Here is an 18,643-nt window from a genome sequence, read left to right on the forward strand (position 1 = left end):
ATCAAATCTACAGTAGACTCTTGCTGTGATTACTTGGGGAGGTTTTAGATATCGTGGACAGTGACGTGATCCTTGTATCCCAGTTATTCTCTTGTGATTGTTGCTAGGGTTTAGGGCAAGAGATTGAGATTTGTATATTCACTATTCTCATAATGGATTATCTCTAGTTTGTCCCGTGGTTTTTACCCTTCATATTGGAGGGGTTTTCCACGTATATTTTGGTGTTTTATTTGATTATGATTTCATTTAATTCCGCTGCATATCATGGCCTACTAGTATTTATTCATATACAAAGGTTATTCCGCTTTATATCCCCATCAACTAGTATCAGAGCCAGGTTTTTGGTGATTTAATTTTTGTGTTTGAACATGGAGGCCAGTAATGTTTCTCGCATGATTAGTTTGAATGAAAACAATTGGATAATATGGAAACCAAGAATGAAAGATCTCTTGTATTGCAAAGATTTGTATGGACCTTTGCAGGGGATAGTGCAAAACCTACAACTATGACAGATGATGAGTGGAAGAAGTTAGATCGAAAAACAATTGGGTTTATTCGATGGTGGCTTGATGATAGTGTCTTTCACCATATTTCTACTGAAATTTCTGCATATTCTCTTTGGAAAAAGTTGGAAAATCTCTATGAAAGAAAAACAACTGGCAATAAATTTTTTTTATCAGAAAACTTGTGAACCTAAAATATAGAGAGGGTGCTTCTATTGCTGAGCATTTGAATGAAATGCAAAGTATTACTAACCAGTTATCCTCTATGAAAATATCTCTTGATGATGAGTTGCAAGCATTGTTACTTCTCAGTTCATTACTAGAAAATTGGGAGACACTGGTGGTTTCCCTTAGTAATTCTACGTCAGATTGTATTGTCACCATGAGTCAAGTAACAAGCAGTTTGTTGAATGAGGAGTTGAAGAAAGAGTTCAGCAACATCTCAGAATGATTCATAGGCACTTATCTCGGAGAACAGAGGAAGGTCAAAGTCTAGAAGCAGTTCACATATGAATAGGAGCAAGTCAAGATCAAGAAAAGATATTGTTTGCTATAACTATGATGAGAAAGGACATTACAAGAACCAATGTAAGTAACCTAAGAAGAGCAAGAAAAAGGAAAAAGAAGTGGAGTCTATAGAGTCAAAAGATAATATCACAGCTATAGTGTAGGGTGGTGATTATTTGATTTGTCTCCTTCTGATGATATTTTTTCTTGTATGTGTCAGGATCTTGAGTGGGTGATTGACATAGGTGCTTCTTATCATACTACACCATGGAGGGAGTTTTTTGCTACATACAGGTCTAGAAATTTTGATGTTGTCAAGATGGGGAACTATGGCACAGCAGACATCATAGGCATGGGTGATATCCATTTAAAGACCAACCTTGGCTGCAAGTTGGTGTTTAAGGATGTGAGACATATGGTTGACTTGAGGCTGAATTTAATTTCAGTTGGAAGGCTAGATGATGAAGACTATGATAGCAGATTTCATAGAGGGTAATGAAAGCTCAGTAAGGGTTCTCTTGTTATAGCTAATGGAAAGAAATATCATACTTTATACAGGTTGCAGGCTAAAGCTTATGGTGAGCAGTTAAATGCTACAGAAAAGACTTCAGCATGGAGTTGTGGCATAGATGACTGGGACACATAAGCGAGAAGGGGCTACAAGCTCTTTCCAAGAGAGAGGTATTACCAGACCTTAGAGGTATACATCTGAACCCTTGTATTGATTGTTTGGCAGGTAAACAACATAGAGTTTCATTTGCTAGTCTTGTTTTATCTAGAAAAATGTATGTCTTAGACCGTGTTTATACAGATGTATGTGGTCCTTTGAGGACAAAAACTCCTAGTGGATCTATTGATGTTCTTGGTATAAGTGGTGCACTTTATTTTGTCACTTTTATATGATTTTTCCAGAAAAGTTTGGGCCTATGCTTTGAAGACCAAAGATCAGGTTATTAATGTCTTCAAAGAGTTTCATGCCAGGGTTGAAAGGGAGACAGAAAGGCAATTGAAATGCATAAGATCAGATAATAGTGGTGAGTATACAGGATTATTTAATAATTATTGCAGGTCACATGGAATCCAACATGAGATGACAGTTCCTAGTACACCTTAGCATAATGCAATTGTAGAAAGGATGAACCGCACCATCATGGAAAAGATTAGATATATGCTTTTACAGGCTAAGCTACCTAAAAGGTTTTGGGATGAGGCTTTGAGGACTGCAGTTGATGTGATCAACTTATCACCATGTACAGCCCTAGATGGTGATGTTTCAGAGCATGTATGGTTAGGGAAAGAGGCTTCCTACAGGCATTTGAAAGTATTTGGTTGTCATGCATTTGCATATATTCCAAACAATGAGAGGTCCAAGCTGGATGGTAAGTCTAAAGAATGTATTTTTCTTAGCTACTCACATGATTATTTTAGCTACAGGCTTTGGGATCCAGAAAAGCAGAAGGTGTTTAGAAGCAGAGACGTAGTCTTCTTTGAGGATCAAACTTTTGAAGATTTGAAGAAGAAGGCACCAGCCAATACTTCTACAGAAGGATTAGCAGATTGTGACCCAATTACTCCTCCAGTATATCAGGGTGATGGGGTAGATGTGCAGGAAGATAGTGTAGAGCCTGATGTTGATCTACCTGCAAGACATGTTGAGCAAGAGGAAGTTGGAGAGCAACTTCCAGCAGAACCTTAGTTGAGAAGATCTTCTAGACAACGTCAACCTTCCAAAAGGTACTCTACAGATGAGTATGTTATGCTTACTAATGCAGGTGAATCAGAGAATTACCAGGAAGTAGTTAAAAGTGAGCAGAAAGAGAAGTGGTTAGTTGCTATGCAGAAAGAGATGAATGCTCTTCAGAAGAACCACACTTATGATTTGGTGCTACTAGCAAATGGAATGAAGGCCTTGAAGAACAAGTGGGTTTTCAGGAAGACTCAAGAATATTGTTCTCAACCAAAGTACAAAGCTAGATTGGTTGTTAAAGGCTTTGGTCAAAAGAAAGGTATTGACTTTGAAGAGATTTTTTCTCCTATTGTTAAAATGTCTTCTATTCATATTGCTCTTGGTATTGCTACTAGCCAAGACTTAGAGGTTGAGTAGTTAGATATGAAGACAGCTTTCCTTCATAGGGATTTGGAGGAGGAAATTTATATGGAACAACCAGAAGGCTTCAAAGTCAAAGGTAAAGAGAACTTTGTCTACAAATTGAAGAAGAGCTTGTATGGGCTAAAGCAGGCTCCAAGACAATGGTACAAAAAGTTTGATTCATTTATGACAAAAAATGGATACAAAAGAACAGCTTCAGATAATTATGTGTACATCAAATGGTTTGGTGAGGATTTTATTATTCTCTTACTTTATGTTGATGACATGCTTATTCTTGGGAAAAATATGTCTAAAATTGACAGATTGAAGAAGGAGCTGAGTAAGTCTTTTGCAACAAAGGACATGGGGCCAGCAAAGCAAATACTGGGTATGCAGATTTCCCGTGACAAGAAAAATAAGTAGATTTGGTTATCACAGGAGAAATACATCGAGAAGATATTGGAAAGATTCAGTATGAGCAATGCAAAACTAGTTGGTTCTCCTCTTGCATGTCACTTCAAGTTGTGCTCAAAACAGAGTCCATCAAGTGATGAGGAGAAGGAGAAAATGCAAAAAGTTCCTTATGCTTCAGCAGTTGGAAGTTTAATATATGCAATGGTATGTACGAGGCCAGACATCGCATATGCAGTTGGTGTTACTAGCAGATTTCTTGCAAATCCAAGCAAAGAGCACTGGGCAGCAGTGAAGTGGATTTTTAGATATCTCAGAGGGAGCTCTAAGGTTTGTTTAAGCTTTAGAGGTGGACCACATGTGTTGATAGGTTACACAGATGCAGATATGGTAAGAGATATAGATACGAGGAAGTCTAATTCAGGTTATGTACTTACTTTTGCAGGGGGAGCTGTGTCATGGCAATCCAGGTTGCAAAGGTGTATTGCTCTCTCCACTATAGAAGCAAAATATATTGCTGCTACAGAGGTATACAAAGAAATGTTATGGATGAAAGAATTCTTACAAGAATTGAGGCTGAAATAGGAAAATTATGTGGTACATTGTGACAGCTAGAGTGCCATCCATTTATGTAAGAACTCAATGTTTCATTCCAAGTCAAAACCTATAGATGTCAGATACCACTGGATTCGAAATGTATTTAAAGAGAAGCAGTTGCGGCTTTAGAAAATTCACACAGATGACAACGGAGCAGACATGTTGATAAAAACTTTACCAAAAGAAAGACAGGAGATATGCCGAAAGTTGGTCGGCATGGTTTCACATTGAGGAGTCATGGAACAGCCTCCCTTATGGGCTGAAGGGGGAGGTTGTTGGGCTGACAGCCCATATTCAGCCCAATGTGGGCTTTATCAACCTATAGCACACACCCTCTCTTAACCTAACCCTAGATCAATATAAGGGGGGTGTGGTAGCTACGTTTTGGCAAGAAGGTGGTTGCGTTTTTGGGCAAAAAAGGGTAGCAACGTGGAGAGCTTTGCAGTAGTAAAGAGGAGAAAAAAAAGGTAGAAAAATAAGAGAAAGAAATGGAATAAAACAAGGACAACGCAAAGAGACTGTTCTCAATCATCTAGCAGTGTTCTCATCTCAAGTTAGATCAAATCTACAGTAGACTCTTGCTGTGATTACTTGGGGAGGTTTTAGATATCGTGGACAGTGACGTGATCCTTGTATCCCAGTTATTCTCTTGTGATTGTTACTAGGGTTTAGGGCAAGAGATTGAGATTTGTATATTCATTATTCTCATAGTGGATTATCTCTAGTTTACCTCGTGGTTTTTACCCTTCATAATGGAGGGGTTTTCCACGTATATTTTGGTGTTTTATTTGATTGTGATTTCATTTAATTCCGCTGGATATCATGGTCTGCTAGTATTTATTCATATACAAAGGTTATTCCGCTTTATATCCCCATCAATAATAGCTCATCGTATCTTACAATCATCATTGGATTCCATCTCGTATTTATTATGTCATGATTTTGATTTGAGATATGTTGATTTTACTTATTTAAGCTATGTTCATTCTTGATGATGAGATATGGATCCCTCGAATATAAAAAATTATAATACTTCGGTCTAGTGTTATAAGGAGGACTCAAATAAACTTGTAAGGTCTATACGAGTCTACAATGGCAACAAAGTAAATGATTATTTATCCCATGAGATTCAGGTTACAGTAGATTGGTTCAAACCCAATATACAAAACTTTAATTGATTAAGAATATATATAGATATGTATGTATTGTCTAAATAAGATTTAAATATAGGATCTTTACTTTGATATCATCATAATTTTTTTATTAATATCATTCTATTTAGAATAACGTAGCGTATATTGATTTATACCATTACCAATGACATTTGTCTCTATCGAGACATCATAGTGGTTAGTCCATCTTAGCATAATTTTATGCTATGATATTCAAATCCATGTGAGAACGCCTTATCTATCGTTTGACGTAATAAATATAATTTTTTTTAAAAAAAATTATATATTATATAAAACCATTTTTTGTTTTTAGCATTACTCATAATCTCTATGTTAGAAAGAAATTCAGAAAATAATTAGAAATCCTACATTTAATTATGGTAATAGAATTAATAGGAAGAGATGAGAACATATAGCAAGCGATGAAAGGGGAACAACAAAGTTGATTTCATTTATTGTTTTGATGTGTACGTTATACCTACAGCTCATCTGGAATGAGGGAGTCGGTGCGGCCCACAACACCGTATCCGATTCTAGGGTTCCAAGCATCGTTACTTGGACTGCTAATTGACAGGTCTAATCTAATCCACCCCTCTCTGTGCTGCTGCTGCTGCTAATTTGAGCGATGACGTGATCGAAAGAAGCACCTCAGATTGAGGTAAAGTTGTGTCCATCTAGAAAATGCTGCCCCGCATCACATTACATTGAAATCGGTAGAAAGATAACCGAGTTTGTGAAATGGAAGCGGAAGAGAAGAGGGAGGGTTTATATTAGTGGGTGAAGGCGTAGAAGATGGTGGCGATGTAGACGGCGAGGGCGGTGCAGACGAGGGTGACGAGGGTGGCGACGGCGCGGACGGCGGACTGGCTGCCGCAGGAGAGTAGGCCGAGGCGGATCTGGATGACGTCGACCATGGAGAGGAGGAGGAAGAGACAGCCCATGACGGATCCGACGGCGGAGGCGAGCATGCCGAGGCGGAGCACGCGGGCATTGATGTGGGCGCGGAAGGCCTCGTCCACGTCGTTGCTGTTGAGGAGGTTGATGGCCAGCTTGAGGCCCTGGGCGACGAGGCTGGAGAAGAGGAAGAAGCTGAAGGAGACCACCTCGAAGACGAGGAGGTTGCGGGCCACGTCGGGGCCGGCGTCGCACGTGGACCGCCCCTCCAGGCTGCGCTGGCCGGGGGCGGCGATGGACACCCCCACGAAGACGGCGATGGTGAAGAGGGAGTTCACGTTCACCAGCCCGTCCAGGGCCGTCACGTGGATGCTCGTCATCCCCCCTCCGCCGCCGCCGCTCATGGTGTACTCCTTGGGCTGGTTGTCCTCCGATCTAGGAAACAAGCAAACGGATCGAGCTGTCGCCTTAGCTTTTCCGCACGCCACCAACGAAGAAGGAAGGAAGCGAAAGAGACGATTACTTACGCGTCCATGGGAACGGGGGAGTGGATTCCAATACTAAGCAAGCAAGCGTCACTCCTCTGGCCTTTGTTATTGTAAGGGATTGGAATAATGGGAACCGCAACGGGGAAAGAGGAAAGGGTAAAGATGACGATGTGACGTCCAGCTTAGCTACAGTAAAATATCATCCGACGGTGTTCGTCTTTGATTGGCTTTTCAGCCTTGAGGTCTATTTCCAGGTCACGCAAAGGTTCGGGCACCGACCCTGCGAAAACAGCCTGTCTAATTTTAGTGGTAAAAATAATATCATCTGTAGGTGTAGCCAAACATCATGGGATTTATCATTGCTTGCGGATGGTCTGATTTACCCGAACCTGCTTAGATTAATAATAATCTTTTTTTTTAGGAAAATAGGTTTAAGACGGATTCGATTAGGCGATGTTTCAGACACTAGTCGAGTTGTTTGAGTTTATAGAGATGGTATTTATTGCCAAACGACGACCGTACTGAATCAGATAATTAGGTGGATGGATATATGTCCGATTCATTGTGTCGTTGGAAGCACTTTTGAGTCTCATGTCAGTTGTAAATAATGTTTGATATTTTTACATATAAACCAATATTTCTTTGCAGACGTAGCGTCTAATAATGATTCAATATGGCTTTCATAATAATATGATTATTAATATCAAACACGATGGAATTCGAGTTTCCCAACAATATAACGAACAGGTAGGTTGTCCTCTCGCAAGCACATCATTGCCCTAAACTTGAGGTACGACAAAAAATGGTGAATTTAGACACTCGCCGAAATGGGAGTCGTGCAATCACTTTTTTCCCATCAAAATGTGGAATTCAATCGATTTATCACACTCCCAGAGCTGCGCGTAACAGAAGGAAAGACAGATTCAAGAGACTATCAAGAGCTTATATATATGCCAATACAGACTCTAGATTATTCACCAAGATTTATCACAGAAACTAAGTATTACTCCGGAGAACGTAATATTTGGGAGAAAGTAGTAAGCATGGACAATCGACAACAGACTGACACATCAACGGACTCGATCCTGTGCGCGAGAGACTTTTTAGTCGACCTCCTCCATCTTGCTCTCCTCATTGTCATCTTCCTCCAAGGCAGGCATGTCGGTGTCGTCGCCGCCGGCTTCGTCCTCGTCGATGTTGAGACCGAGCTTCAGCATCCTGTGAATCCTTCCGGCAAACGTGTTCGGGTCCTCCAAGCTGAACCCGGAGGTCAACAGAGCAGTCTCGAACAAGAGCAAGACCAGATCCTTCACGGACTTGTCGTTCTTGTCTGCCTCGGCTCTCTTCCTCAGCTCCTCCATGATCCCGTTCTCAGGGTTGATCTCCATCGTCTTCTTGCTGGACATGTAAGAGCTCATGCTACTGTCCCTCAGCGCCTGGGCTTTCATGATCCTCTCCATGTTTGCCGTCCACCCGTACTCGCCCGTTACCAAACAGCAGGGAGAATCCACGATTCTGTCGGACACCACAACCTTCTCCACCTTGTCACCCAGGATCTCCTTCATGGTCTTGCAGAGGCTCTCAAAAGCAGCCTTCTTCTCCTCCTTTCTCTTCTTCTCCTCTTCGGTCTCCTCCAGTTTCAGCCCCTCCTTGGTAGCAGAAACCAGCTTCTTGCCATCGTACTCCTTCAGTTGTCCCACAGCATACTCGTCTATAGCATCCACCATGAAGAGCACCTCATAGCCCTTCTTCTTCAGTCTCTCCAGGAAGGGGGAGTTCTCAACAGCTTTCTTGCTCTCACCCGTGATGTAGTAGATGTCCGTCTGACCCTCATTCATCCGGGTCACATAGTCCTTCAAACTCGTCATCTCCTCACCGCTCTTGGTGGAGTGGTAGCGGAGGAGGTCGGCCAACTTAGCCCTGTTCTGGCTATCCTCGTGGATCCCGAGTTTCAAATTCTTTGAGAAAGCCTCGTAAAACTTGTTGTAATCCTCCTTGTTCTCGGCGATCTCAAAGAACATCTCGATGCACTTCTTCACGAGGTTCTTCCTGATCACCTTCAGGATCTTGTTCTGCTGCAGCATCTCACGGGAAATGTTGAGAGGAAGGTCATCAGAGTCCACGACGCCCTTCACAAAGCCGAGGTACTCCGGGATGAGTTCCTCGCAGTTGTCCATGATGAAGACCCTCCTAACGTAGAGCTTAATATTGTTCATCTTCTTCCTCGTGTCGAATAGGTCGAACGGGGCCCTCCTTGGCACGAAGAGAATGGCCTTGAATTCGAGCTGCCCCTCGACGGAGAAGTGCTTAACAGCCAAGTGATCCTCCCAGTCATTGGTCAGACTCTTGTAGAACGAGGCGTATTCCTCCTTGGCGATCTCCTCGGGCTTCCGAAGCCAGATGGGTTTCTGCTTGTTGATGAGCTGCCATTCGTGAGACACCTCCTTCACTTTCTTCTTCTTGGATTTCTTCTCGGTCTCCTCGTCAACTTCTTCAATATCACCCTCTTCTTCCTTCTTGTTGTCCTCGGCCTCGTCGTCACTGATCTCCTTTTCAGTTGTCTTCTCAGTCCACAAGTAGATAGGATAACTGATAAACTCAGAGTGCTTCTTGACCAAATCCTTTATTCTCCTCTCTTCAAGGTATTCCAGCTGTAACCATTTGTTCCATCGATCAGCAACCAAACAACGAACATAATATGATAACATTAAGTACATTACTAAGATCATGGCAGGAACTGTACCTGGTCTTCCTTGAGGAAGAGGGTAATCTTGGTTCCTCTGCCAAGTTGTTCACCAGTAGTGTCCCTAGTGACGGTGAAGGAGCCACCGGCTTGGGATTCCCAGGTGTACTGTTCGTCATCGTTGTGCTTGGTCGTCACAATGACCTTCTCAGCTACCAAATAGGCTGAGTAAAATCCGACACCGAATTGACCGATCATGCTCACATCGGCTCCGGCTTGCAATGCTTCCATGAATTCTTTTGTACCAGACCTAGCAATGGTCCCGAGATTGTTCACCAGATCTACAGCAGATACGAAACATACCGAGATCAGAATTGAGAGTTCCACGAGAGGTATTAGCAAGAAAATGAGCACCGAAAGAGTAGCTTTGAAGAGAATTTGTTTTCCATGAAATAAGTTATAGATTATTAGATAGGCTTAACATACATAACTTCTCCCCTGATGGGACACCTGCTAGTACTCTACATTCAAGACAGCAAAATAAACCAAATCACAGCTAATTCTGGTTAAATAGCCATGATCAATAAAATGCAAGCAAAACGAGGCCAGAAACAAGAATACCGAGGACGGAGTGCGTGGGTTTCGTTTTGCAATTGAAACAACAAGATCAGGCACCAATCAAATCAAACGATTGGAGAAATAGATCTTTACCAGCTTTGGTCATGCCGATGCCGCTGTCGATAATGGAGAGGGTCTTATTGGCCTTGTCTGGGACGAGGCGAATGAACAGCTCCGGTTGCGCATCGAGTTTGTTCTTGTCGGTCAGACTCTCGAATCGGATTTTATCCAGCGCCTATCCAAAGCAAACACACAAACCCAAGTCAATCGCAGTCGACAAAAGGCCAATACAAATTCACCAAAACACCAAGATCAACAAATCCCAGAGGACTCACATCTGAGGCGTTGCTGATGAGCTCCCGGAGGAAGATCTCCTTGTTAGAGTAGAAGGTGTTGATGATGAGGCTGAGGAGCTGATTGATCTCCGCCTGGAAAGCGAAGGTCTCCGTCTCGCCCATCTGCACCTCCGCCATCGCCGGTCGCTTCCGCTTCGCAGAAAGAACAGAGTAAAGCACAAGAGAGAGATCGAGGATTCGTAAACAGAGATCGGAGCGCGAGTGTAACGCGAGAGGAGAGAGGAACAAGGGATTCTTATATAGAATGCGGGGTTCGAGGAGCTTCCCAAAGGCATCGAGGAGTCTACCGGCCTCTGGAGACTTCCCCAACCGTCACGGCTTCTAGGAGCTTCCTCTGGCAGCGATTCATTTCGTGGCGCCAAATCCATCACTCCAGCGGCGGGAAAGAAAGACAGATTGATAAATCCGGTTCGAGTCGGTTCGAATTTTTTGGACCGCGTTAAAATTGGCCGTAATAACAACCGTGGATTTCGATTCTTTAATATTTATATATCTTCATTTATTCGTTTTAGCACGATTCGATAAAAGCACAGATATATAGGTTTCGTATTTTTATTCATCATATGGATAATATATTTTGTGTGAGAAGTACCAAGGTGACTTATAAGCGTTAATGAACTTTTCTAACCGTAATCGAGGTGTCAGCATAGCTCGATCTAGTTGTCAATGTTCAAGACCATCCTAAGGCCTTCGTTGGGTCAGACTCAGAGTTGGCTCCATGCGCGCTCCGTCTATCGGTACGTGTTGAATCTCGGATTTTGATGATAAAATCAGTTTATGATCTAATGTGTGTTTAAGTGACGTAGGACTAACTTCAATTATGGAAAGACAAATAGATTGAAGCAGGAAAATTCAGATGTTAGGTTAGAGTGGAATATGTCAGAAGAATGGACATTGAGCCAGAGAATAAGTTAACGTGTCGAAGGACTTCGTATCATGAGTTCGGGCATCGAGCCAAAGGATCGGATATTGCGTCAAAGGAGATCGAATGTTGCAGAAGGTCAGCATGCTAATTGTGCAATATACCGAAAGAGAGGACAATGCACCGAAGGATTGGACGAAGCACCAGATGAACTAATGACATGTTGAAAAATATAGGATTCGCGCTTACTATCATGTGTGTCTAGATCGAAGTAGTCTAGGTCTAATTGAGTTAGTTTCGAATATAACCAGGCTAACTTAATTAGGGGCTCATTGGGCCTGATTTAGGGTTGATTTGGGCCCATTGAGAGGCCCATTCAGTGACCCATAAATGGGTCAAGAGGTGGTACCGCCCAAATACAGTCTCCCAGATTGTATTAGGTAGTGGTATCATTAGTGTCAAGCGATGGTGTCGCCTAGACACGATCTCCTAAACTATGTTAAGCGATGGTATTGCCAATGTCATGCGGTGGTACCGCCTAGACATAATCTCCCAAACAGTGTCAGATGGTGGTACCATCTAGACATAGTCTCTCAAACTATGTCAAGTGGTGGTATTACCTAGTATCAATCTGGCAGGAGATAGTACCGCCAGTTATCAAGGGTGCAAGTGATAGTCACCGCCAATACTATTGAAAACCTGATAATTTAAATTTTAGCTCTAATTTTTAAAGTCATTTAGGGTCCATAAATACCTCATAAATTCCTACATATGAAAGGAAGAAATTGAGTAGAACAGAAAACGAATACTCGAGTGAAAAAGTATTATACTCTCTTTTAAAGTTTAGAATCTCTTTCTAATCGAGTTAGAGGTCTTTCTAAGTGAGGAGTGAGGTCTAGTGTAAAAGAGAAGTTGTAAAGGTTCTCTCCTAAGCATGTCAAAAAAAGAAAGAGTTGTAAGAGAGCAGTTGATCTTCGCCCATTGAAAGAATATCATTAGTGAACGCCGGTGGCCTCGACGGAAGAGGAATCGAGAGTGGACGTAGGTCGCAATGATCGAACCACTATAAACTCGGTTTGTATTTTTGTTCTACTTTTCATTCTCATTACTTATTGATTTAATTATCTACTACTCTTACTTGCTCACTACGATTATGAATGCTTTTAAGTCAAATGTATTTCCAATACAATTTCATCGAATGAAGTTTTTCAAATTGACGTAATTTTACGAAAGCACTAATTTACCTATTCCCCCTCTTAGTGTCGATACAATTCTAATAATACGTAGTCTACTTCGTCGTTGCCAGGCTCCTGCACATAGGCCTGAGTCAGGAGAAGAGAGGTCTCCCGACTTAGCCCCTCCAAAGGTTAAGTTAGTATTGGGTGTAGTTTAAAAGGGTTAAGCTTTCTGAAAAAATCCCCTCCTTCCTTCTTGATTAAGGAGAGTTAGCTTTTATACTTGTGAGTATGAGTTGATCGTGTGAGATCAAATAACTGTGTTCGGCTCCTCTGGCGGTTGGCTTAAGCTTTTGTGCGAGCGCCGACCGACTTGCATGGATTAATGTTGCGTGGTGCCTTCTCGAGCTTTTCGGGGCGGTTATACCGTGATGATGTCGTTTCGTACGGAGAAGACTATATCATGAGCTTTTTGGAACGGTTGCCCACCACATGTGTGTTGCATGCCACATCGAACTTGAAGTTTCACGTCCGCATTATTGTGTCTGCTTGCTTAGGTTCACGTGGGCGATATCAAAATGTACTATCAATAAACTTAAAAAAATATATACTTAAAATATATATATTTTTGCTTTTATAGATATAAATTTATGTTTGTTTGTTTTAATAGATATAGGTTTATACCTATTTGAATATTTAAATATTCAAAAATATTTAAAATGGGGCCTAATTTATAATTTATATCTGTTTGACCGATCTAAATCAGAATTGAAACTTTTTTTTATTTGTTTTAGAACGGTTAGATAAAAACACAGAGATATACGTCTCTTGTTTTTATTTATCATATGGTTAATATGTTAAGCAATTTCTCGTTGTGTGCAATGTACACAAGGTGGTCAATAAACTTCAAAAAAATATTTATCTTGAGAAAAATAGTGTTTTATTTATATTTTCCAATTCAATTCTCCACGGCACAAATGCAGAAAAGATGTGTTTTTACGTGTAACTTCAAATATGCAAATAATAATTCAATTCTAATAGCATCTTTGCTATGTAGCTCGAATTATCCGTTATGATGTTGATTTTAGGTATAAAATGATATATACGATGAAAATTTACTAGACAAAATTAAATTATTCGAGATACCCATATCAAACTAATTATTTAGACTTTGTTTTTTTTTAATACAATTTAGACGTTCACTATTTTTTTTTATTGGACAACATTTTCTCACATATATATATATATATATATATATATATATATATATATATATATATATATATATAAGATTAAAGTATTTTAAACAAAGTTAATCAAAAATACACTCGATATTAAACTAAAATTACGCCTAATGCGTTCTTCCCAAACAGAATATTAGAAAAGTGGCCAACGTATTTTTCTTGAGCTAAATATCGAAAATGCATATTTCCTTTTTAGATCATGCATACAAAATATTTAATGTAATATTCTCATACTAAACATCCAAAATGAGCTCAATGCGTGAGCCAAACATAAAAAAAACATGTTTGATGCATCATTCTTGAACCAACAAGTATAAAAAATACACCCAATAAATCCATAGACCAAGCATCGAAAATGTGCCCATTGTGTTCTTCTCGGGCTACATGTCAAACATACCTTTGATGCATACTTCATAAGCTAATCATAAAAAATATGCCTAGTATAAGTACCCCAATCAGCCCTGCCATTTAGGTTACTGTCAAAAGCAAGAGAAAAGAGCCAAAGAGAAAAAAAGGAGAGGTGCTACCAAGTTCTTCTCGTCGCAACCCCTTCTTCCCTAAATTCTAATAGCTAAAGCTTTACTTTGAAGTTTTATCTGTTGTGAGAAATCTAAGAGCCCTGTTGTTTATTGTCCAAATCTGAAGAGGAAGTTTAAACAGCAAAGACATCAAAACTAACAATAAATTCTCTCCCGATAGCACCATTGCCAAGACAATTTGTATTTAAATATCTTTTGTTCGAGTCTTTCATGTTCCTTATTCCATTGCTTAATCAACACTTTAATTTTATGAGTAATAGAGGTTGTGTTTTTTTTATTTTATATTATTTTTAGTGATATCTTTATCCTCTATCAAACCTTCCATTCGAGAGATTGTATTGAATTATACATCCTACTCATATGAAGAACATGTCTTCTGCACATTGTATTACATAAATTATCACATACTACATATAATAAATGCACAATTTATAAAAAAAATTATTTCAATATTTTTATCTTTATAATGCATGTGTCGAAAATATATTCAACTAAAAAATAGCTATGACTTCTTGATAGTGTCATAAATCACGAAAAAGTCTCTTGTAAGTGAAAATAAATATTAAAACATAAAAACAATTATATATACTGAGTAAGAACATCCAAAAAAATTATAAAAATAATATTCAATATACATGAAACATATTCAAATATTAATACTTTAATATGAAATAATAACATATCAATTCATCATGAAACTCATATATCAAATAAATAATGATAATTTTTATATAATAAATAAAATAATGCATCAGTCTCATATAACACATCTAAACAATATACAAAACTGTCAAATGATAAGAGGATACATCAAACACTCGATGATGCATTTGTTAGCATAAAATCTATAATATGCTATATTAAATATAAAAATAATCTTTTATGTCAGGATTAAAATCAAATATAATTAGATATAGTTTTATGATACGTACCTTTTGATACCATCTGAAGAAAAAAAAATCTTTGCTTTCATCTACAAAGACATCGTCTTTAGATCTAAGATCATTGTCAATCTACAAGAGAACTAATCCTTCTCCTCTCTTCCTATCCTTTCATAGGACCACCTAGTTTGATAAGACTGTAATCTCTCAACTAAATCACCTATGAGGTGCGTAACATCTCTTCTTGTCCGGTCCTTGAAGGTCCTATCTATTTATAGGCGAGAGCAAAGGGTCTAGGATTAATAATTAGGAGAGTTCATTTATCAAGGTTATCTCCTAAGGAATCATATTTTAAGTGGACTTCTTTTTTATTGGCCAATATATGTCTTCAGAATCCAATTAGTTATATTATATATATTTTATTCAAGTATAAAGGGTCACAAAATCTAATATTCTCCCACTTGACCCATTAATTGATAAGATATAAAAAGATATTCAAAATCAAAATAAATAAAATAAAATTTATTTAAAAAATAATTTTACCTAATTGGATTCTAAAGAATTTTGAAAAATATTTTATACATGGCTATAAATTTTAAAATAAGTCAATAAATCCAATAAACATAATAATACTATATTAAGTCCAACTATCAATACGAGTCATAGTGGTTGTATATCATCAATATCATACTTGCTAGTCATATGTGCCCTACAAACCAATCATGTGAGTGATGACACGTGTGACTTGACACACAATCTCTTTGCTTATTATATTATGACATTTATCACTTTATATTATATTATACTATATAATATATATATATATATATATATATATATATATATATATATATATATATATATATATATTTGGATCTATGCAATGAGAATAAGATAATGATAATGAGATCGATTCACCTTTAAACACAAATCCTAAATAATCCCGGTCATAGGTTACTCGAGAGAGACATCGAGATAACCGAACAGATTGGTATATTGTATACCCGTCTATATGATAGATGTAGCTAGTCTCATAGCTGCTCATGTGGAGACACTAGGGATACAATATATGTGCTCATTGGGGAATTAGTTCACTGATTGATCCGCTTACGGAATACTAAATAGTTGATGATGCCTTTTTGTCAGACAACGATTATGTAGTCCTAGTGGTGTATCTGGTCCTTTGACTTGAGACACTAAGGATGTCTTGTATAAGTGCATCACTCTTTGATACCAGACTTATAGGTTTGGATGTCCCAGATCTAGTATAGCCAATTATCGGGAGTGATAATCAACTTTACAAGAGCTATTGAGTGTCGATAGAAGATCATCCACTCTCGATGTCATGAGATGAATATCTCATATGTTCTTGCTTAGACAAATCTTTGACCAAGGTCATTCGGATTGAGAGAGAAAAAGTTCTCCGAGAGAATCTGATTAGAGTGAGACTCGATTAGAAACCGTATGGGTCTGATAGTACCATGTCCGGTATACGATATCTAGGATATTAGATGGATGAGGGACTATAGGTACACGATAACTGAGGATAGACATATCCAATGGATCGGATTTCCCTGTATCGTTTGGGGACTACGGTGTAGTGGCCTAGTACGTCCGCAGTCGATGAGTCGAGTGAATTATTATGGAGATAATAATTTACTGAGCCAGAAGGAGTTCTGACAAATATGACTTATGGCCAGCTATATATTGGATCTAGAGGGTCACACACATATGGTAGGCATTGCGATGAGTAGAGGTTCGGATATGAGATATCCGTCGAATCCCCTATCTTATTGGATATCCAATAAGCCCCTGAATTATTGAATGAGATCCAATAAGAGCACATGAGAGATTATTGGATAGAGATCCACTAATCTTAGAAGCTTGGGCAGTTGGATGGAAATCCAATACCCAACAGGGGAGGATCCATTAGGGTTAAATTGACAAGAGACATCTATAAATAGAAGGGAATTAGTGGTTCATAGAGTCTTTTGCTTCCTCTCATATTCTCCTCCCCCTCTCCACCTCAAAGCAGGTTTGGAGTTTTGATGAGCGTCATCGCAGTCTTGCTGTGTGGATCACCACTAGAGAGGAGGGCACTTAACCTCCTTCACCCGCTTCTAGAGATCTGCAGGGATTCAGGGATATACAATCTCCCTATGTAACATAATCTATCTCATACGTGGTTTTCTGTTTTGTGGAATTTTTGCACACTAATCTTCACACGACGACGAACATATCTTTGAGAATTTGGAATTTTATTTTCTGGTCTTCCCCTGTGCTTGTGATGTTGGCTCCAAGATTTCCCAATAGTGGTATCAGAGCCAAGTTGTTCATGCGAAAGATTGGTTTTTAAACTACATGTGTTGTGTTCTAGAAGGCTGTGGGCACAACAGCCTATGGGGGTGCCCACTTGCAAGGGCGACACCGTTAGCGGGCATGCCGCCCGTAGGCAGGGGCAGCGCCCTCGCCCCCCATCGCATAGGTCGTCGTCGATAGGGTGGCAGCGACGGCGGCGACAGCAGGTGAGACGGAGAAGGGTATTAGGGTTTTTGGGCAAAAAAATAGTTTTGTCCCTATAAATTTGATAAATTCCTTTATGTCCTTTTATCTAAATTATTAAAATACCCCTTAGAATTTAGATAATTTTCTACATGTCCTTGATTTCATTAAATATTAATTAATTAAAAGTTTTAATTGATTATTATTTTTTATTATTATTTAATAGTCATACATAATGATAATTGATACATGTGATATATGATGTATGGACGGATGATCACGGACAATGTGATGTGTGTGCTTGTGATTATTATTATTGGGGCATGCAAGTTTCTATTTTATTTCTCATTTATTGTCGGGCCTGCGTGCCTATGATTAAGTTATAATCACACGAGGAGGCGTAGTGGGAGCGTAGATGTGATAGCAGGACCTACGAGACGGATGATCGCGATGCATGAAGATGTGTTGAGATGCCGACGGAACATACGAGGACCAAATGGACGATCATAGGGCATGGAGATGCACTGCTGCACACATAGATCTTGATGTGAGTGATTAGGCCCACTGGCTCAGGCCTGATCACATTAGGCTGTGGTCCATGATCATTTGGTGTGATTGTTCATGTGACGTGTGATTGCTTATACACCTACTAGATATGTATCTATATTTGTATGCGTATAGATATATATTAAATATCTATGAGTGTGACATGTTATATTAGGAGACCAAATCATAGAAACCCATCTCTCGATAATATTAAGTCGGTAAATGTAAGCCAATTAGATTGACCCACGTAGCCTTCCATCGTTATAGGTAGAGATCGATTCTCAATGTAGGTTGAGTTGGTCGAGTCCCTCAAGGCTCACCTATATCACGATTTACTATCTTGCCTACGACATAGAAATGTCACCAGTGACATGAGGACATGGTATGCTTGGTCGAGTCCCTCGAGGGTATATCATCAAATCAGACTCATCTTGTAATGATAGTGTTGACTTAACCGAACATCATGGTTGGTCGAGTCCCTCAAGACCATAGTGATGCGGAGGCCAAACAGGACGGGAATCACAAAGAGTTGTGATCGGCAAGAGTTGCCCACCTTTTGTGCTTAGTATGATTGGT

General features: G+C 39.4%; 2 protein-coding genes across 2 annotated transcripts; both read right to left on the reverse strand.

Moving 5' to 3' along the window:
* Window positions 1–5,932: 5,932 nt before the first annotated feature.
* Window positions 5,933–6,854, reverse strand: LOC135587570 (uncharacterized). Its single transcript, XM_065079136.1, has 2 exons — window positions 6,701–6,854; window positions 5,933–6,608 (listed from the first exon to the last, which is right to left on the reverse strand). Exons 1-2 carry the CDS (start codon window positions 6,706–6,708, stop codon window positions 6,050–6,052), a joined length of 567 nt encoding a protein of 188 aa, XP_064935208.1. The 5' UTR covers window positions 6,709–6,854; the 3' UTR covers window positions 5,933–6,049.
* A 727-nt stretch (window positions 6,855–7,581) lies between these two features.
* Window positions 7,582–10,531, reverse strand: LOC135587569 (heat shock protein 83-like). The gene is made up of 4 exons (XM_065079135.1): window positions 10,298–10,531; window positions 10,056–10,197; window positions 9,405–9,685; window positions 7,582–9,312 (listed from the first exon to the last, which is right to left on the reverse strand). Exons 1-4 carry the CDS (start codon window positions 10,433–10,435, stop codon window positions 7,765–7,767), a joined length of 2,109 nt encoding a protein of 702 aa, XP_064935207.1. The 5' UTR covers window positions 10,436–10,531; the 3' UTR covers window positions 7,582–7,764.
* Between the last annotated feature and the right edge of the window lie 8,112 nt (window positions 10,532–18,643).

Source organism: Musa acuminata, chromosome BXJ1-8 (genome assembly GCF_036884655.1).
Source record: "Musa acuminata AAA Group cultivar baxijiao chromosome BXJ1-8, Cavendish_Baxijiao_AAA, whole genome shotgun sequence".
In the NCBI taxonomy this organism is placed as follows: domain Eukaryota; kingdom Viridiplantae; phylum Streptophyta; class Magnoliopsida; order Zingiberales; family Musaceae; genus Musa; species Musa acuminata.

Coding starts and splice junctions, on each gene's coding strand:
- LOC135587569 (XM_065079135.1), bottom strand. CDS start 10,435: ATGGCGGAGGTGCAGATGGGCGAGACGGAGACCTTCGCTTTCCAGGCG. Junction 10,198..10,297: donor TCATCAGCAACGCCTCAGAT/GTGAGTCCTCTG, acceptor TGCTTTGGATAG/GCGCTGGATAAAATCCGATT. Junction 9,313..9,404: donor TCTTCCTCAAGGAAGACCAG/GTACAGTTCCTG, acceptor AAATGGTTACAG/CTGGAATACCTTGAAGAGAG.